General features: G+C 47.3%; 1 protein-coding gene across 3 annotated transcripts in view; it reads right to left on the bottom strand.

Moving 5' to 3' along the window:
• LOC143930661 (alpha-2-macroglobulin-like) overlaps window positions 1-13,958 on the bottom strand; it is a 268,790-nt gene that overhangs the window by 240,861 nt on the left and 13,971 nt on the right. For all 3 annotated transcript variants that reach the window (XM_077455159.1, XM_077455160.1, XM_077455161.1), the window contains exon 2: window positions 7,524-7,707. In XM_077455159.1, coding sequence (XP_077311285.1) covers window positions 7,524-7,707 — 184 coding nt within the window. The remainder of the gene's footprint in view (window positions 1-7,523; window positions 7,708-13,958) is intronic.

The raw sequence follows: 13,958 nt of genomic DNA, 5'->3' as shown, positions 1-13,958 counted from the left end.
CTTTCAGTACACACGCTCAGTGAAGCCTGGTTCTCCAGCTGTCTCACGTCTCCATTGCAGTCCCTGCCACATCAAGGTAAACACAGGGGTCCCACGTGGTCTGGGGGCCCCACGCAGCTCCGGTGGGGTTCTCCTTTCCCCCCCTGGATCCCGCGGTCCTCGTGCACGCGCGCCGGGCGCGTTCCCGGCCTAATGGAGGAGGGGAGAGTGTGGTTGTGAGCCGTGCACGTCTGTGTGCACGGCACTGTACTGCGCAGGTGGCAGATTTAAAAAGCCCAGAGCGTCAGGGGGCTGTAATTGGAGACACAGGAGCTGTGGGCAGTAAGCATCCGTGGGGATTGGATCCAGGCAAACCTTAGACACCTACTCAGCATCAGGTTGTGCAGTTTAAGCATTTATATTTATTGTGAGACTTTAAGCACAACAGTGATTGCACTTGTACTAGTACCTCTGCTTTGTAGCTTAGGACTATGTCTCCTCGTAAGAGGGTCTCAGGGGGAGGTAGCAAGGGCACTGGTAAATCAGTAAATCACCGCCTAGGTCCAGGGGTTCTAAAAGTGCCTGTAAGTTACCATCCCCCCCCCCTGCAAGACTGGAGCCAGCCTCTCAAGACGAGTCAGTGCCCCTGTCAGGTTTTGCAGCCTCTCCTAATGTCTCAGCCCCAGTTTATGTCACTGAGGACTCCCTTAAGGCTACATTGGAGGGTTTTGAAGGGAGAATGATGAATTTTATTTCTGCTTCCCTGAAAGATAGCAGGAAAAGGGGTAGATCCCCTCCCTCTGCTGAAATCCCTCTCTCAGATGATTCTTCTGAAAATGAGGAGAGATCCCTATCTTGGGATAGGGATCATGAGCAGTCGGATGAGTCAGAGGAAGAGGAGAGAGTCCCTCCTCCCAGGCACTCAGAAAGCAGGTGCAGTATTATACTGAATTGGTGCGTACCACATTCAGAATGCCTGCTGCTGAAGTCGCTACATCCTCTGTTTCTTCCCTGGGAGTCGGGAAAGCCCCACAAACTGCCTATTCCTTCCCAATTCATCCCTTAATGGATAAATTGATGTATGAGGATTGGGGACATCCCGATAAACTGTTTGCTCCTCCTAAAAGGTTTTCTGTGCATTATCCTCTGGAGGAAAGTTTTACCAAGAAGTGGGGGATCCCATCTGTCGATGTGGCTGTTTCTTGCGTGAATAAAAACCTGACTTGTCCATTGGATAATGCGCAGGTATTTAAAGAGCCAACTGATAAAAAGCTGGAAACCTTATTAAAGCCTCCTTTTTTATGGCTAGCACTGTGGTGCAACCTACAGTCGCAGCCGTGGGGTTGTGTCAGTTCCTCAAGGAACAGGTTAAGCAGATGCTTGGGCTCCTTCCCAGTGAGGAAGTAGAAAATTATGCAGAATTGCCTCACATTCTGTGTTACATGATTGATGCAATTTTGGATTCTGTCCAACAAGCATCACGTTTGTCTCTCATGTTGGTTCACATACGAAGGGCCCTATGGCTAAAGAATTGGGCAGCTGAGCTGTCATGCAAGAAGCATTTGATTGGGGTCCCGTTCAAAGGGGAACGTTTGTTTGGAGAAGAATTAGATAAATTCATCCAAAAAATCTCAGGAGGTAAATCTACTCTACTTCCAGTCAAAAGGAGCAAGCGTCCTTCATTCAGGCGTGCTCTCTCTCCTGGAGCATCAAGCTCTAAGCAGTGGCGACAGCCTTCTCAGCCCTCCTCTACAGGAAAGGCTCAGGGCCGAGCCCAGGGGCAGAAAAAGACTTGGGGTCAAAAGCCTGCCAAGCAGAGCCCAAAAGCTTCCTTGTGAAGGGGCGCCCCCGCTCGGCCGAGTGGGGGGAAGGCTCCTGCAGTTTGCAGGAGCCTGGCGGGAAGAGATCCGGGACAAGGGGGTGATCTCTTTGGTATCTCTGGGCTACAGGCTGGAGCTTCAGGAGATTCCACCTTCTCGTTTCCTAAGGTCAAGGATCCCCAGGGATCCAGTAAAGCAAAAACCGCTATTTCTGGCCTTAGATCACTTACTATCCCAGGGGGTGATAGTAGAAGTGGACCCAAAAGATCAGGGTTTTACTCAAATCTCTTCACCGTTCCAAAGCCAAACGGAAGTGTCAGACCTATCTTAGATCTGAAGGATCTGAACCGGTTTTTACGCATCCGGTCCTTCCGAATGCAGTCAATTCGCACTGTGGTCTCCTCCCTGCAAGGGGGAGAATTTATGGCATCAATAGATATCAAAGATGCATATCGCCATGTGCCAATTTTTCCCGCACACCAAAAATTTCTAAGGTTCGCGGTAGAGCGGCGCCATTTTCGATTTGTGGCCTTGCCGTTCGGGCTTGCTACGGCCCCTCAAGTCTTCACAAAGATTCTGGACCCTCTCTTAGCAAACCTAAGAGCTCAGGGTATAGCCGTCATGGCTTATCTAGACGATTTGCTTCTCATGGAGAAAACAGCAGCGTTCCTGAACCACAGCGTCACCAGAACGCTAGAACACCTGGAACGCCTAGGTTGGATCATAAACCTAGAAAAGTTGTCCCTACAGCCTGTCACCAGGTTGGAATATCTGGGCATGATCATCGACACCGCTCAGGGCAAGGTGTTTCTTCCAAGGCCAAAGGCCTTGGCCATTGGGGATCTGGTGCGCCTAATTCTGGGCAGAAGATCTTCCCCCATTCGGTTGTGCATGAGACTGTTAGGGAAAATGGTCACCTCCTTCGAGGCCGTCCCATTCGCCCAGTTCCACTCAAGGCCTCTGCAAAGATGCATCCTTGCGGCTTGGAACAGGAAGCCCCAAGCCTTGGATCTTCCTATGCGTCTATCCCCAGGGACACGCAAGAGTCTCGTCTGGTGGTTACAAACCAAGAATTTGCTGAAGGGCAAAACTTTTCTTTCTATTCCATGGAAGATTATCACAACAGATGCCAGCCTGACAGGCTGGGGAGCAGTATTGGAGAAGACGTGCTCGCAGGGGAAATGGTCTGCGATCGAGAAGCTATTGCCCATAAATATCTTTGAGATCCGGGCAGTTTATATGGCTCTCATAAAGTGGTCTTACAGACTACGAGGTCTCCCGGTTCAGGTTCAGTCCGACAATGCCACAGCAGTGGCTTATATCAATCACCTGGGCGGTACCAGGAGTCTGGTGGCCCAAAAAGAGGTGAATCGCATACTTGTCTGGGCAGAAAAGCATGTTCCGTGTCTTTCTGCAGTCTTCATTCCAGGAGTGGAAAATTGGCAGGCGGATTTTGTGAGCCGCCAGCAGTTGTGCCCAGGAGAATGGGCTCTGCACCCAGACGTGTTTCAGAACAAATGTCACAGGTGGGGTACTCCAGACGTAGATCTGTTTGCATCCAGGTTCAACAGGAAACTGGACAATTTTGTGTCAAGGACAAGAGATACACTTTCTCAGGGGTCAGATGCTCTGACAGTTCCCTGGGATCAGTACAATCTGATCTATGCCTTCCCCCCGGGCCCGCTTCTGTCGCGGTTTCTGGGAAGAGTCAAGAGGGAGACAAAGTCGGTCCTTTTGGTGGCCCCGGCTTGGCCCAGGCGACCATGGTACGCGGAGATCATGAAGTTGGCAGTAGGCAGGCCATGGATCCTCCCTCTCCGGCCAGACCTGCTCTCACAGGGTCCAATCTACCATCCTGCTTTAAGCAGTCTGAATTTGACGGTTTGGCTGCTGAGACCCACATTCTGAGAGACCATGGCCTTTCGGGGCCAGTCCTTTCTACTCTGGTCAATGCCAGAAAGCCGGCTTCCAGGCTTATTTATTACAAAATCTGGAGGGCATATGTTTCCTGGTGTGAACTCAGGAAATGGCATCCTAGAAAGTATGTCATTAGCAGGATCTTGGCCTTTCTCCAGTCAGGCCTAGAAATGAATTTGGCCATAAGCACTATCAAGGTGCAGATTTCGGCCCTGTCAGTGTGTTTTCAAAAGCCACTTGCATCGCATTCCCTGGTACGGGCTTTTATCCAGGGGGCCATGCGGATAAGACCACCAGTCAAACCTCCGGTATGCCCTTGGGATCTGAATTTTTTTTCTCTCGGCTTTGCAGGGGCAACCATTTGAACCTTTGCATCTGGCTTCATTAGTTCTCCTGACTAAAAAATTGGTCTTCTTGGTAGCCATATCCACGGCTAGAAGAGAATCAGAGCTAGCAGCTCTTTCCAGCAAGGAGCCGTATCTAATTATTCATAAGGACCGGGTGGTCATGCGTCCCAACAGGTCCTTTCTACCTAAGGTGGTTTCGGGATTCCATTTGAATCAAGACGTAATCCTACCATCCTTTTTTCCGGACCCACAGTCTGCAGAAGAAGAATCTTTGCACACTTTGGATGTGGTTAGAGCAATCGGTATTTATCTTCAAGCAACTGCTCATATAAGGAAAACTGATTGCTTATTTATTTTGCCGGAAGGCCCTAGGAAGGGCCAGGCGGCGTCAAAATCCACTCTCTCAAGGTGGATTAGACAGGTTATTTCTCAGGCCTATAGTGTAAAGGGGAAGATTCCCCCCTTTCAAGTGAAAGCGCACTCTACTAGGGCTGTTAGTGCTTCTTGGGCAGTGCATCACCAGGCCTGCCTGGCTCAGATCTGTAAGGCTGCAACTTGGTCATCAGTCCACACATTCACCAGATTCTATCAGGTGGATGTCAGAGGGCAAGAGGATATCGCCTTCGGGCGCAGCGTACTGCAGGCTGCAATTTAGGTCCTCCGGTCCCTGTCGGTCTATAATTATGATCCGTGTCTCCCTCCCCTCAATCTGAGCATTGCTCTGGGACATCCCACTATGTAATGAAGCTCCTGTGTCCCGTGATGTATGATCAAGAAAATGGGATTTTTATATACAGCTTACCTGTAAAATCCTTTTCTTGAGAGTACATCACGGGACACAGGGCTCACGCCCCTCTTGGGTTTTACGTGGTTTATTATTGCTTTGCTACAAAACTGAGGTGCCTCTCAGATGGGAGGGGTTATATAGGGGAGGAATTCTCCTAAATTGGGGTCAACCAGTGTACAATCACCAGAGGTGCCTACATAACCCACTATGTAATGAAGCTACTGTGTCCCGTGATGTACTCTCAAGAAAAGGATTTTACAGGTAAGTTGTATATAAAAATCCCATTTTGTAAATAAGCAAGTTTTCTCCTTGACTGATGGGCACTGATAAGGCGGCACTGATGGGCACCGATGAGGTGGCACCAATGAAGTGGCACTGATGAGGTGGCATTGATGGACACTGATATGTGGCACTTATAGGTGGCACTGATAGGTGGCACTGATAGGCGACACGGATGGGCACTGATAGATAGCACAAATTAGCACTGATAGGCGGTACAGATAGGCATGGATAGGCGGTACAGATGGGCATGGATAGGCGGTACAGATGGGCATGGACAGGCGGTACAGATGGGCATGGACAGGCGGTACAGTTGGGCATGGACAGGCGGTACAGTTGGGCATGGATGAGCACTGATAGGTGGCACTGATAGGTGGCATGGATGGGCACTGATAGGCGGCATTGTATTGTTTTATACTGTACTAATGGATGCCAATCAGTGCCAAACAATAATGCATGCCAATCAGTGATGCCCATTGTGGGCACTGATTGGCATCCATTGTGGGCACTGACTGGAATCCCTGGTGGTCTAGGGTAGCATACCTTGTGCTGGGTATGCATGGTGGTCTGGTGGCGTCCCTGGTGGTCCAGTGTGGGCATCCTGGGGGGGCTGCGCTGATAATCGATCAGCACAAACCCCCCCCCCCCCCGTCAGAGGAGCAGCCGATCGGCTCTCCTCTACTCGCGTCTGACAGACGTGAGTGAGGAAAAGCCGATCACCGGCTCTTCCTATTTACACTGTGATCAGCCGTGACTGGACACGGCTGATCACGTGGTAAAGAGTCTCCGTCGGAGACTCTTTACCAAGATCGTAGTAGCGGGGTGTCAGACTGACACCCCGCAACAACGATTGCCGCGATGTGCACCCCTGGGGGCGCGCAGTGGCTCAAAATCCTGATCACGTCATATGACGTCCGGTCAGGATTTTGAAACCACTTTGCCGCCGTGCTTTTGTTATAGGGCGGGCGGCAAGTGGTTAAATAAATAATGAGCTACACTTTTGAGATGGACTAATATAAATGTACTGTACATCAATTACTGGTTATTTCTGTTTCACCATATCATTGAATTTTTTTTATATATATTGCTGAGCACCACTTGCCTTCTGGGCACTATTACTCCCTTCCTGCCCAGGCCAATTTTCAACACTGTCACACTTTGAATGACAATTGCGCGGTCACTGTACCCATATAACATTTTTTTTTTTTTTTCCACACAAATAGAGTTTTCTTTTGGTGCCATTTAATCACCACTGGGTTGATGGACTACAAACGAAAAAAAAGACTGAAAATTCGGAGGAAAAAACATTTTTTTATAGTGTGTTATACAATTTTGCAAACAGGTAATTTTTCTCCTTAACTGATGTGCGCTGATAGGGGGCACTGTTGAGGTGGCATTGATGGGCAATAAAAGGTAGCACTGATAGGTGGCAATGATGGACATTGGTAGGTGGCATTGATAGGTGTGACTGATGAGATGGCACTGATTGGCAGCACTGATGGGCACTGTTGGGACTGCACTGATAATTAGGACACTGATAATCAGTTCCCTGATTATCAGTGTCAATGTCCCGTTAACACAAGCCAGTTATCGTCTCTACTCACGCTGACAGCAGATAACTGGTTTGTGTTTACATCTGTGTTCAGCTGTCATTGGAAATGGCTGACAACGTGGTAAAGGGCCGCTGTTATTGGCCCTTTACCCCAATCTCTGTTCAGCTGAGGACTCAGTGATCACAGTGGGCTGTCTGCACGCCACAGGGGGCACACAGGCAAGACGATCACGGGAGGACATATATGTACACCCTTCAATTTAAGCCCACACTGTAGCCGTCTTTTGGCTATAGTGCGGGCAAGAGGTGGATAAAGAAATAATTACTTGACCTCCACAAGGTTTTACCCCTTCATGATTGGAGGGGGGCTGCCAAATGGCTTTCAATTCATGACAGATTGCTTTCTGTTGATATGTTGTGATTGGCTACAGCTAACCACATGGTACAGGGTGTCAGGAACCATGTGATAGCTGTGGGCCAATTACAGCCTTACAACACTAAGCAAGTGTTCCTGAATGAAACCTAATTATGACTGTTTTGTTTACGTTATATTCATGTGATCACTATGACCAGTCATAGCGATCACATGATACCATGGCCATGCATTGATCCACTGTCTCCACCAGACACAACGGTCATGAGATAGGGGAGTGCTAGTGCACATGTGCCAGGCGACTTACCAGTACATCGCCTGGCCCGGCTGTGCCACCCGGTAACAGTAGTTAATAATAGGCAAGTGGTTAATATTAGGTAACAAATGATCAACAATGCATCACACACAGCTGTGGTTTAAATTGATGCTTAGAAGCGACATATAACAAAAAAGTAAAATTTTTATTCACCTGTACAGTATAACAGTGGAAAAAGTCACGGCTGTTTATATCTTGCTCTGCAATAACTTGAACTTGATCATCTTTCTGCAGCTCTAGTTTTAAGTGAATATCACCATCTAGATTCTGGAAGATGACACATGCTTTCTCCTGAGAGTGCTGTATTATTTCAGCAGGTACTGTGATCACATAGTGGCTATAAGGACAAAGGAAGATCAATATCATTAATTGGTCAATTTGTCTGCAGTACCCTTAGGGTTGCCACCTTTTCTTCAAGCCAAACCCGAACACTTTTGCGGCACAGGGCACATTTGTTTTTGTAGTATACACAATAGGATTATAAAAGACCTGGGACACCTTTGGGTGCCCCAAGGAGCAAACAGTGGGTGTGGCCAAACTGCTCTTTCTGATATCATACCCCACCCCCCCCTCCCCCGAGTGATGCCAAACCTACCCCCAGACAGCGGCCCGTAGCTCCCGTTTGGCAACAGATTTTTGTGTGACTACAGTGGAATGCGGTTAACGAGCGTTTTGAAAGACGGCAACTTTTTTTTTTATTCTGACTCAGCAGAAGCAGAATTCAAGCTAATGGGGTGTGCAGTACCACATTTGGCAAGAGGTGCGGGGGCACCAGTGACGCTCAGAACCGTTCGGAGCCATTTGAAAATACTAACGCCTCGTACACACGATCAAACAATCCGGTGGAAAAGTCCGGTGGACTGAAGTCCGCTGGACAATCCCCCTTGTGTAGGCTCCGGTGAACTTTTTTTTACCCGAAAGTCCGTGTGTGTGCCAGTCCGCCGTACTTTTGAAATGAACGGACGTTTCCCGCCCGGAGAAAAGTCTGCTCATTTTGAGTGCCTCTCCAGGTAGCAGGGGCCAGCGATGCCTCCTTCGCTTGCGCGGCCCCCTCTTCCCCAAGGCACCCCCCCATGTTGAGGGCACGCGGCCTGGTATGGCTCAGGAGGGGGGGGCGCTCGCTCGTCCCCACCCCCTTTCCTGGCCGGCCGGGTAGCGTGCTCGGAAAAGGGTCCGATATGGACCTGGGGGGGACCCCCAGGCCCATTTTTCGGCGTAGGGGTTCCCCTTTAAGTCCATACCAGGTGACGGGGCCAGCGACGCCTCCTTCGCTGGCCCCGGCTACCTGGAGAGGCGCTCAAAATCAGCAGACTTTCCTCCACGTGTGTGGGCGAGTCAGTTCATTTAAAAAGTACGGTGGATAGTCCGGCGGACTTAGTACGCCGTATTAGTCCACTGAAAAAGTGCCGTGTGTGGGCAAGTAGCTCGTTCGGAAAGTCCGGCGCACAGTCCGGCGGGAAGTCCGTCAGACTAAGTCTGCCAGATAGTCGGCTACGTGTGTACGCGGCATTAGAATCACTTGGAAATACTCTGAAACACTTGGAAATACTCAGTTCCTGAGTGCTTCCGAGGCTTTCCGAGCTGTCCCCGATTATTTCTGGCGACCCCCCCCCCCACCTCTGGCCACATGCGGTATTGCATGCAATAGAAGTCAATGTGGAACGAATTATCATTGTTTCCATTGACTTCTATGGGGAAACTTGCTTTGATATGTGAGTGCTTTGAAATAAAGCATTCTCCTGGAGCGGGTTATGCTCATAATCCAAGATTCCACTGCATCTCAGTTACTTGAGGAGCCAAAGCCCAGTCTATATAATGTGTCCGGGTTTCAGGCAGACTGAAACCCGGACACAAGATTCCAAACCCGAACTGTCCGGGTGAATTCTGGACAGGTGGCAACCCTAAGTCCCCTCCTAAATAGGTTACTAGGATGATAGGCAAATTTAGTTATTTTTGGCTTCTCTGTAATCATTGGAGCAGCTATTAATTTCTTTGGACTGTTTTAGAGCTCACAGATTGAAGGTTTGACTGTTTCTCCCTGCTTCTGAAGGCTTACACATTATAGGGGTTGTGAGAGTCAAATTAGCAGCTTGAAAATGTATTGTGTTGCAGCCAATCCCTGGGGAGGTGTGCCCATTAGGTTGCTGGGGAGAGCATAAATAATTTGAGATCTGGAGCAGCCAGTTTCTTGTCCTGCTGGAGAAGTTCCACATCCTCAGGGGCTACTGCCCCTTTGAGGCAGTTCTGCTGGCGTTTTGCTGATGCTTATCAAGATCCCAGACTTTATCTAAAGATCTGGTCTAGAGAACTCACTGATGGTCTGTGGCAGTGTATTAACCTTTCCCTTACTGAAGAGTGTCCAGTGGAAGCAAGGAACAGTTTTGTGACATTGGAAGTACTAACCTGAGCTCTAGATCCCATGACTGTGTGCTGTTTTGGGTGATAAGTGCCAATGTTAGGTCTCAATGTGATGGGTCTTACAGAGTCTCAGTTCTGGCCGTTACCCTTTGTCCCTGGCATAATGATTGTTCAGAGAAGCTTAGTCTAGTAAAGTGCGTTCTTCTGTTACTGTTCAGCAATCTTGGAGTATCCAATACATTACCACCCTAAACCCTCTGCTGTTACACCTTTTACAAGCAATATATCATAAATAGACAACATCTAGACTGTTTATTGGAGCCATAATACTCTCTGATCTCGTGCACACTGGGTGTTTAGCCCCAATGCATGAGCTTTCGGTGCTTTTGTGTGGGTGGAAGACAAAGGCACACTGTGCAGCCTTGCTGCCAGTAGCCTATAAAAAACTCAATGAGAGGCTGAAAGTTTCTATGGCTGGATGGTGCACTGAGCAATACTAACGTTTAGGGCAGTATATGCCCAGGAATATAAATGCCAAGTATGCATGAGGCCTTAAGTCATACTTTCTTCATAAATTCCAGCCTCCCTATGTACCAATATAGCATTTGTGTACTTTTTTTGAAAAAATATCAACGCTTCCTAACATTTACAGACACTTACCTTACTGTCCCCCATCCATGTTTCCAAATGTATCTATTGCTTCTGTCTTACTTCCTTACAGGCTTTTAGGTAATGACATAGGAAGGAGTTGACCAGCTGACCTCATTACCACACACCCTGCCTCATTCACAGTCCCATTCCCAGCTGCACATTTTCCAAATGAGATACAATCAGTGATCAGCCTTCTCACTAAATACACAATCAGATTGCATAGTGTATGGCCATCTTTATACAAGTAGATAAGAGGGAATGGACAGAAACACTCAGCTGTCAAGCCCCATTCACATCTCTGCATAGCGGGAACTCACATTCCCATATGTGTCTTTTTTTTCTTATTTTGGAGCATTTTCAGTCATCACACATAGGGCAGCCCACCCACCGGAATGGGCTGCCCTACACACAGCAATCGCCCCAAAGAAGCTTTAGAACTTTTTTTTACTAGCGGAGCTTGGTGCACTTTTACTGTGATTTTTGGAGCAGCGCATTTCTGAAATGTAAGGAAACACACCGATGTGATGTGTTACCGCACCAATTTCACTTTCAGGCCCCATTCACATCTAGCATAGTGGGAGTGAATGTTTTGTGTCTAGATTTTCCTGTGACACGCATAGGGCAGCCTGTTGATTTCAATGGGCTGTGATATATGTGGTTCATAGGACATGTTGGTGTTTTGTGGGTTTGTGTGTTTTTTTTACTGTGTGTTTTGCAGCATTTGCCACTCGTTTTTTCACATGGCAAAATGTGTGTTTACTTCTGTGTTTGGTGTGCCCTTAAAAATTAATGGCACTGAAAGCACAACTAGTGATTTTAGGTGTATAAAGTAAAATATATGTAATCACATGCACATTGTGTTCCATTCAATATGTGGGTAGGTATAAGAGATCGCCTTTACGATCACATCTACGATATAGAGAACGGGTGGCTTGGCGTGGGGCATGGTCAGTGGAACGTGTAAACAAAGACAGGATGAAAGCTAATCAAGTGGTAGCAAAGTTTGTAGTCCACAATGGGGGGCTGGTGGTGCACCATTGCAAGTTAGAAAAAGACATTGGCTTTTATATGAGGGGAGACGGGGTTCATCTTTCCACAGTAGGAATAGACATGTGGTTCCTGGGGCTCCAGGACGGATTACAACGGGCCTTATGGCTGTGATGGGTCGCCCACGCTTGAGGAGTCATTGGTGGGCGGCTGTGGCCATTCCTGAAGGTCGGAATGGTGGTGGTGTATAATATATATATATATATATATACACACACATATACATATACATATACACACACACACATACACAGGGCCAGACTTACCATTGGGCTTGACTGGGCTCAAGCCCATGGGCCCCGCGGACCCCGCCGAGATACATAGCCAAGTGTACTCGGCTTGGCTCCACTCACAGTCACGCCGAGTCCCGCCCTATGATGGACCTAACACAGGGACTGAGCGTGATTGTGAGCTGAGCCGAGTACACTCAGCTACTCTCGGCACTGCTCAGGACTGCGAGAGGACCTGAGAGCCGCTGAGAGGACCCGAGAGCCACTGAGAGGACCCGAGAGCCGCCGAGAGGACCTGAGAGCTGTCGAGATACACAGGACTCTGTATCTCGGCGGCGCCATTTTTAAACTTCGAGAATGCAATGACACTGGGGCAAGGCTGCAAATGACAAGGCTACACTGACAAGGCTGCAAATGACACTGGACAAGGCTGCAATGATGGGCATTTAAATGTAAGTTTTTTCTTTAACCACTTCAGCCTCGGACCAATAAATACCTTAAGGACCAGAGGTCTTTTTCCAATTTCGCACTGCGCTGCTTTAACTGGTAATTGCGCGGTCATGCAATATTGCACCCAAACGAAATTTGCGTCCTTTTCTTCCCACAAATAGAGCTTTCTTTTGATGGTATTTGATTGCCTCTGCGATTTTTATTTTTTGCGATATAAATGGAAAAAGAGCGAAAATTTTGAAAAAAAATGATATTTTCTTCTTTTTGTTATAAGAAAAATCGAATAAACTAAATTTTAGTCATACATTGAGGGCAAAATTTATTCAGCCACATGTCTTTAGTAAAAAAAATGTCAATAAGCGTATATTTTTTGGTTTGCGCAAAAGTTATAGCGTCTACAAACTAGAGTACATTTTCTGGAATTTACACAGCTTTTAATTTATGACTGCCTATCTCATTTCTTGAGGTGCTAAAATGGCAGGGCAGTACAAACCCCCCCAAATGACCCCATTTTGGAAAGTAGACACCCCAAGGAAACTGCTGATGGGTATGTTGAGCCCATTGAATATTTATTTTTTTTGTCCTAAGGGATTGAATAATGACAAAAAAAAAAAAAAAATGTACAAAAAGTTGTCACTAAATGATATATTGCTCACACATGCCATGGTTATATGTGGAATTGCACCCCAAAATATATTCCGCTACTTCTCCCGAGTACGGGGATACCACATGTGTGGGACTTTTTGGGAGTCTAGTTGCGCACGGCATCCCGAAAACCAATCACCACCTTCAGGATTTCTAAGGGTGCAAATTTTTGATTTCACCCCTCACTACCTATCACAGTTTCGAAGGCCATAAAAAGCCAAAATAGCACAAAACCCCCCAAAATGACCCCATTTTGGAAAGTAGACACCCCAAGCTATTTACTGAGAGGCATGTTGAGTCCATGGAATATTTTATATTTTGCCACAAGTTGCGGGAATATTACAAACTTTTTTTTTTTTGCACAAAGTTGTCACTAAATGATATATTGCTCACACATGCTATGGGCATATGTGAAATGACACCCCAAAATACATTCTGCTGCTTCTCCTGAGTACAGGGATACCACATGTGTGGGACTTTTTGGGAGCCTAGCCGCGTACGGGACCCCGAAATCCAAGCACCGCCTTCAGGATTTCTAAGGGCATAATTTTTTTATTTTACTCCTCACTACCTATCACTACCTATCACAGTTTTGACGGCCATAAAATGCCAAGATGGCACAAAACCCCCCCAAATGACCCCATTTTGGAAAGTAGACACCCCAAGGAAACTGCTGATGGGTATGTTGAGCCCATTGAATATTTATTTTTTTTGTCCTAAGGGATTGAATAATGACTAAAAAAAAAAAAAAATGTACAAAAAGTTGTCACTAAATGATATATTGCTCACACATGCCATGGTTATATGTGGAATTGCACCCCAAAATATATTCAGCTACTTCTCCCGAGTATGGGGATACCACATGTGTGGGACTTTTTGGGAGTCTAGTCGCGTACGGCACCCCGAAAACCAATCACCACCTTCAGGATTTCTAAGGGTGCAAAGGCCATAAAATGCCAAAATAGCACAAAACCCCCCCAAATTACCCCATTTTGGAAAGTAGACACCCCAAGCTATTTACTGAGAGTCATGTTGTCTGAACGAAAAAAAAGAGATTGATCGGTGGGTATGCCCACCATTAGATACCTCCCTTCATCCACCCACTTCTAATAATGGACATACATGCACCATTTATATATGCCGAAGCATGGGGGCATCCTCCCGCATATAAATTGGTTTGGTCCACAATAGATCTATAGAGATCTTC

This window comes from Lithobates pipiens, unplaced genomic scaffold (assembly GCF_037356315.1).
Source record: "Lithobates pipiens isolate NorthernLeopardFrog02 unplaced genomic scaffold, aLitPip1_a1.2 Scaffold_25, whole genome shotgun sequence".
NCBI classification, from domain to species: domain Eukaryota; kingdom Metazoa; phylum Chordata; class Amphibia; order Anura; family Ranidae; genus Lithobates; species Lithobates pipiens.
Note: the sequence above shows the minus strand (reverse complement) of the source record. Positions and strands in the feature narration are given on the sequence as shown.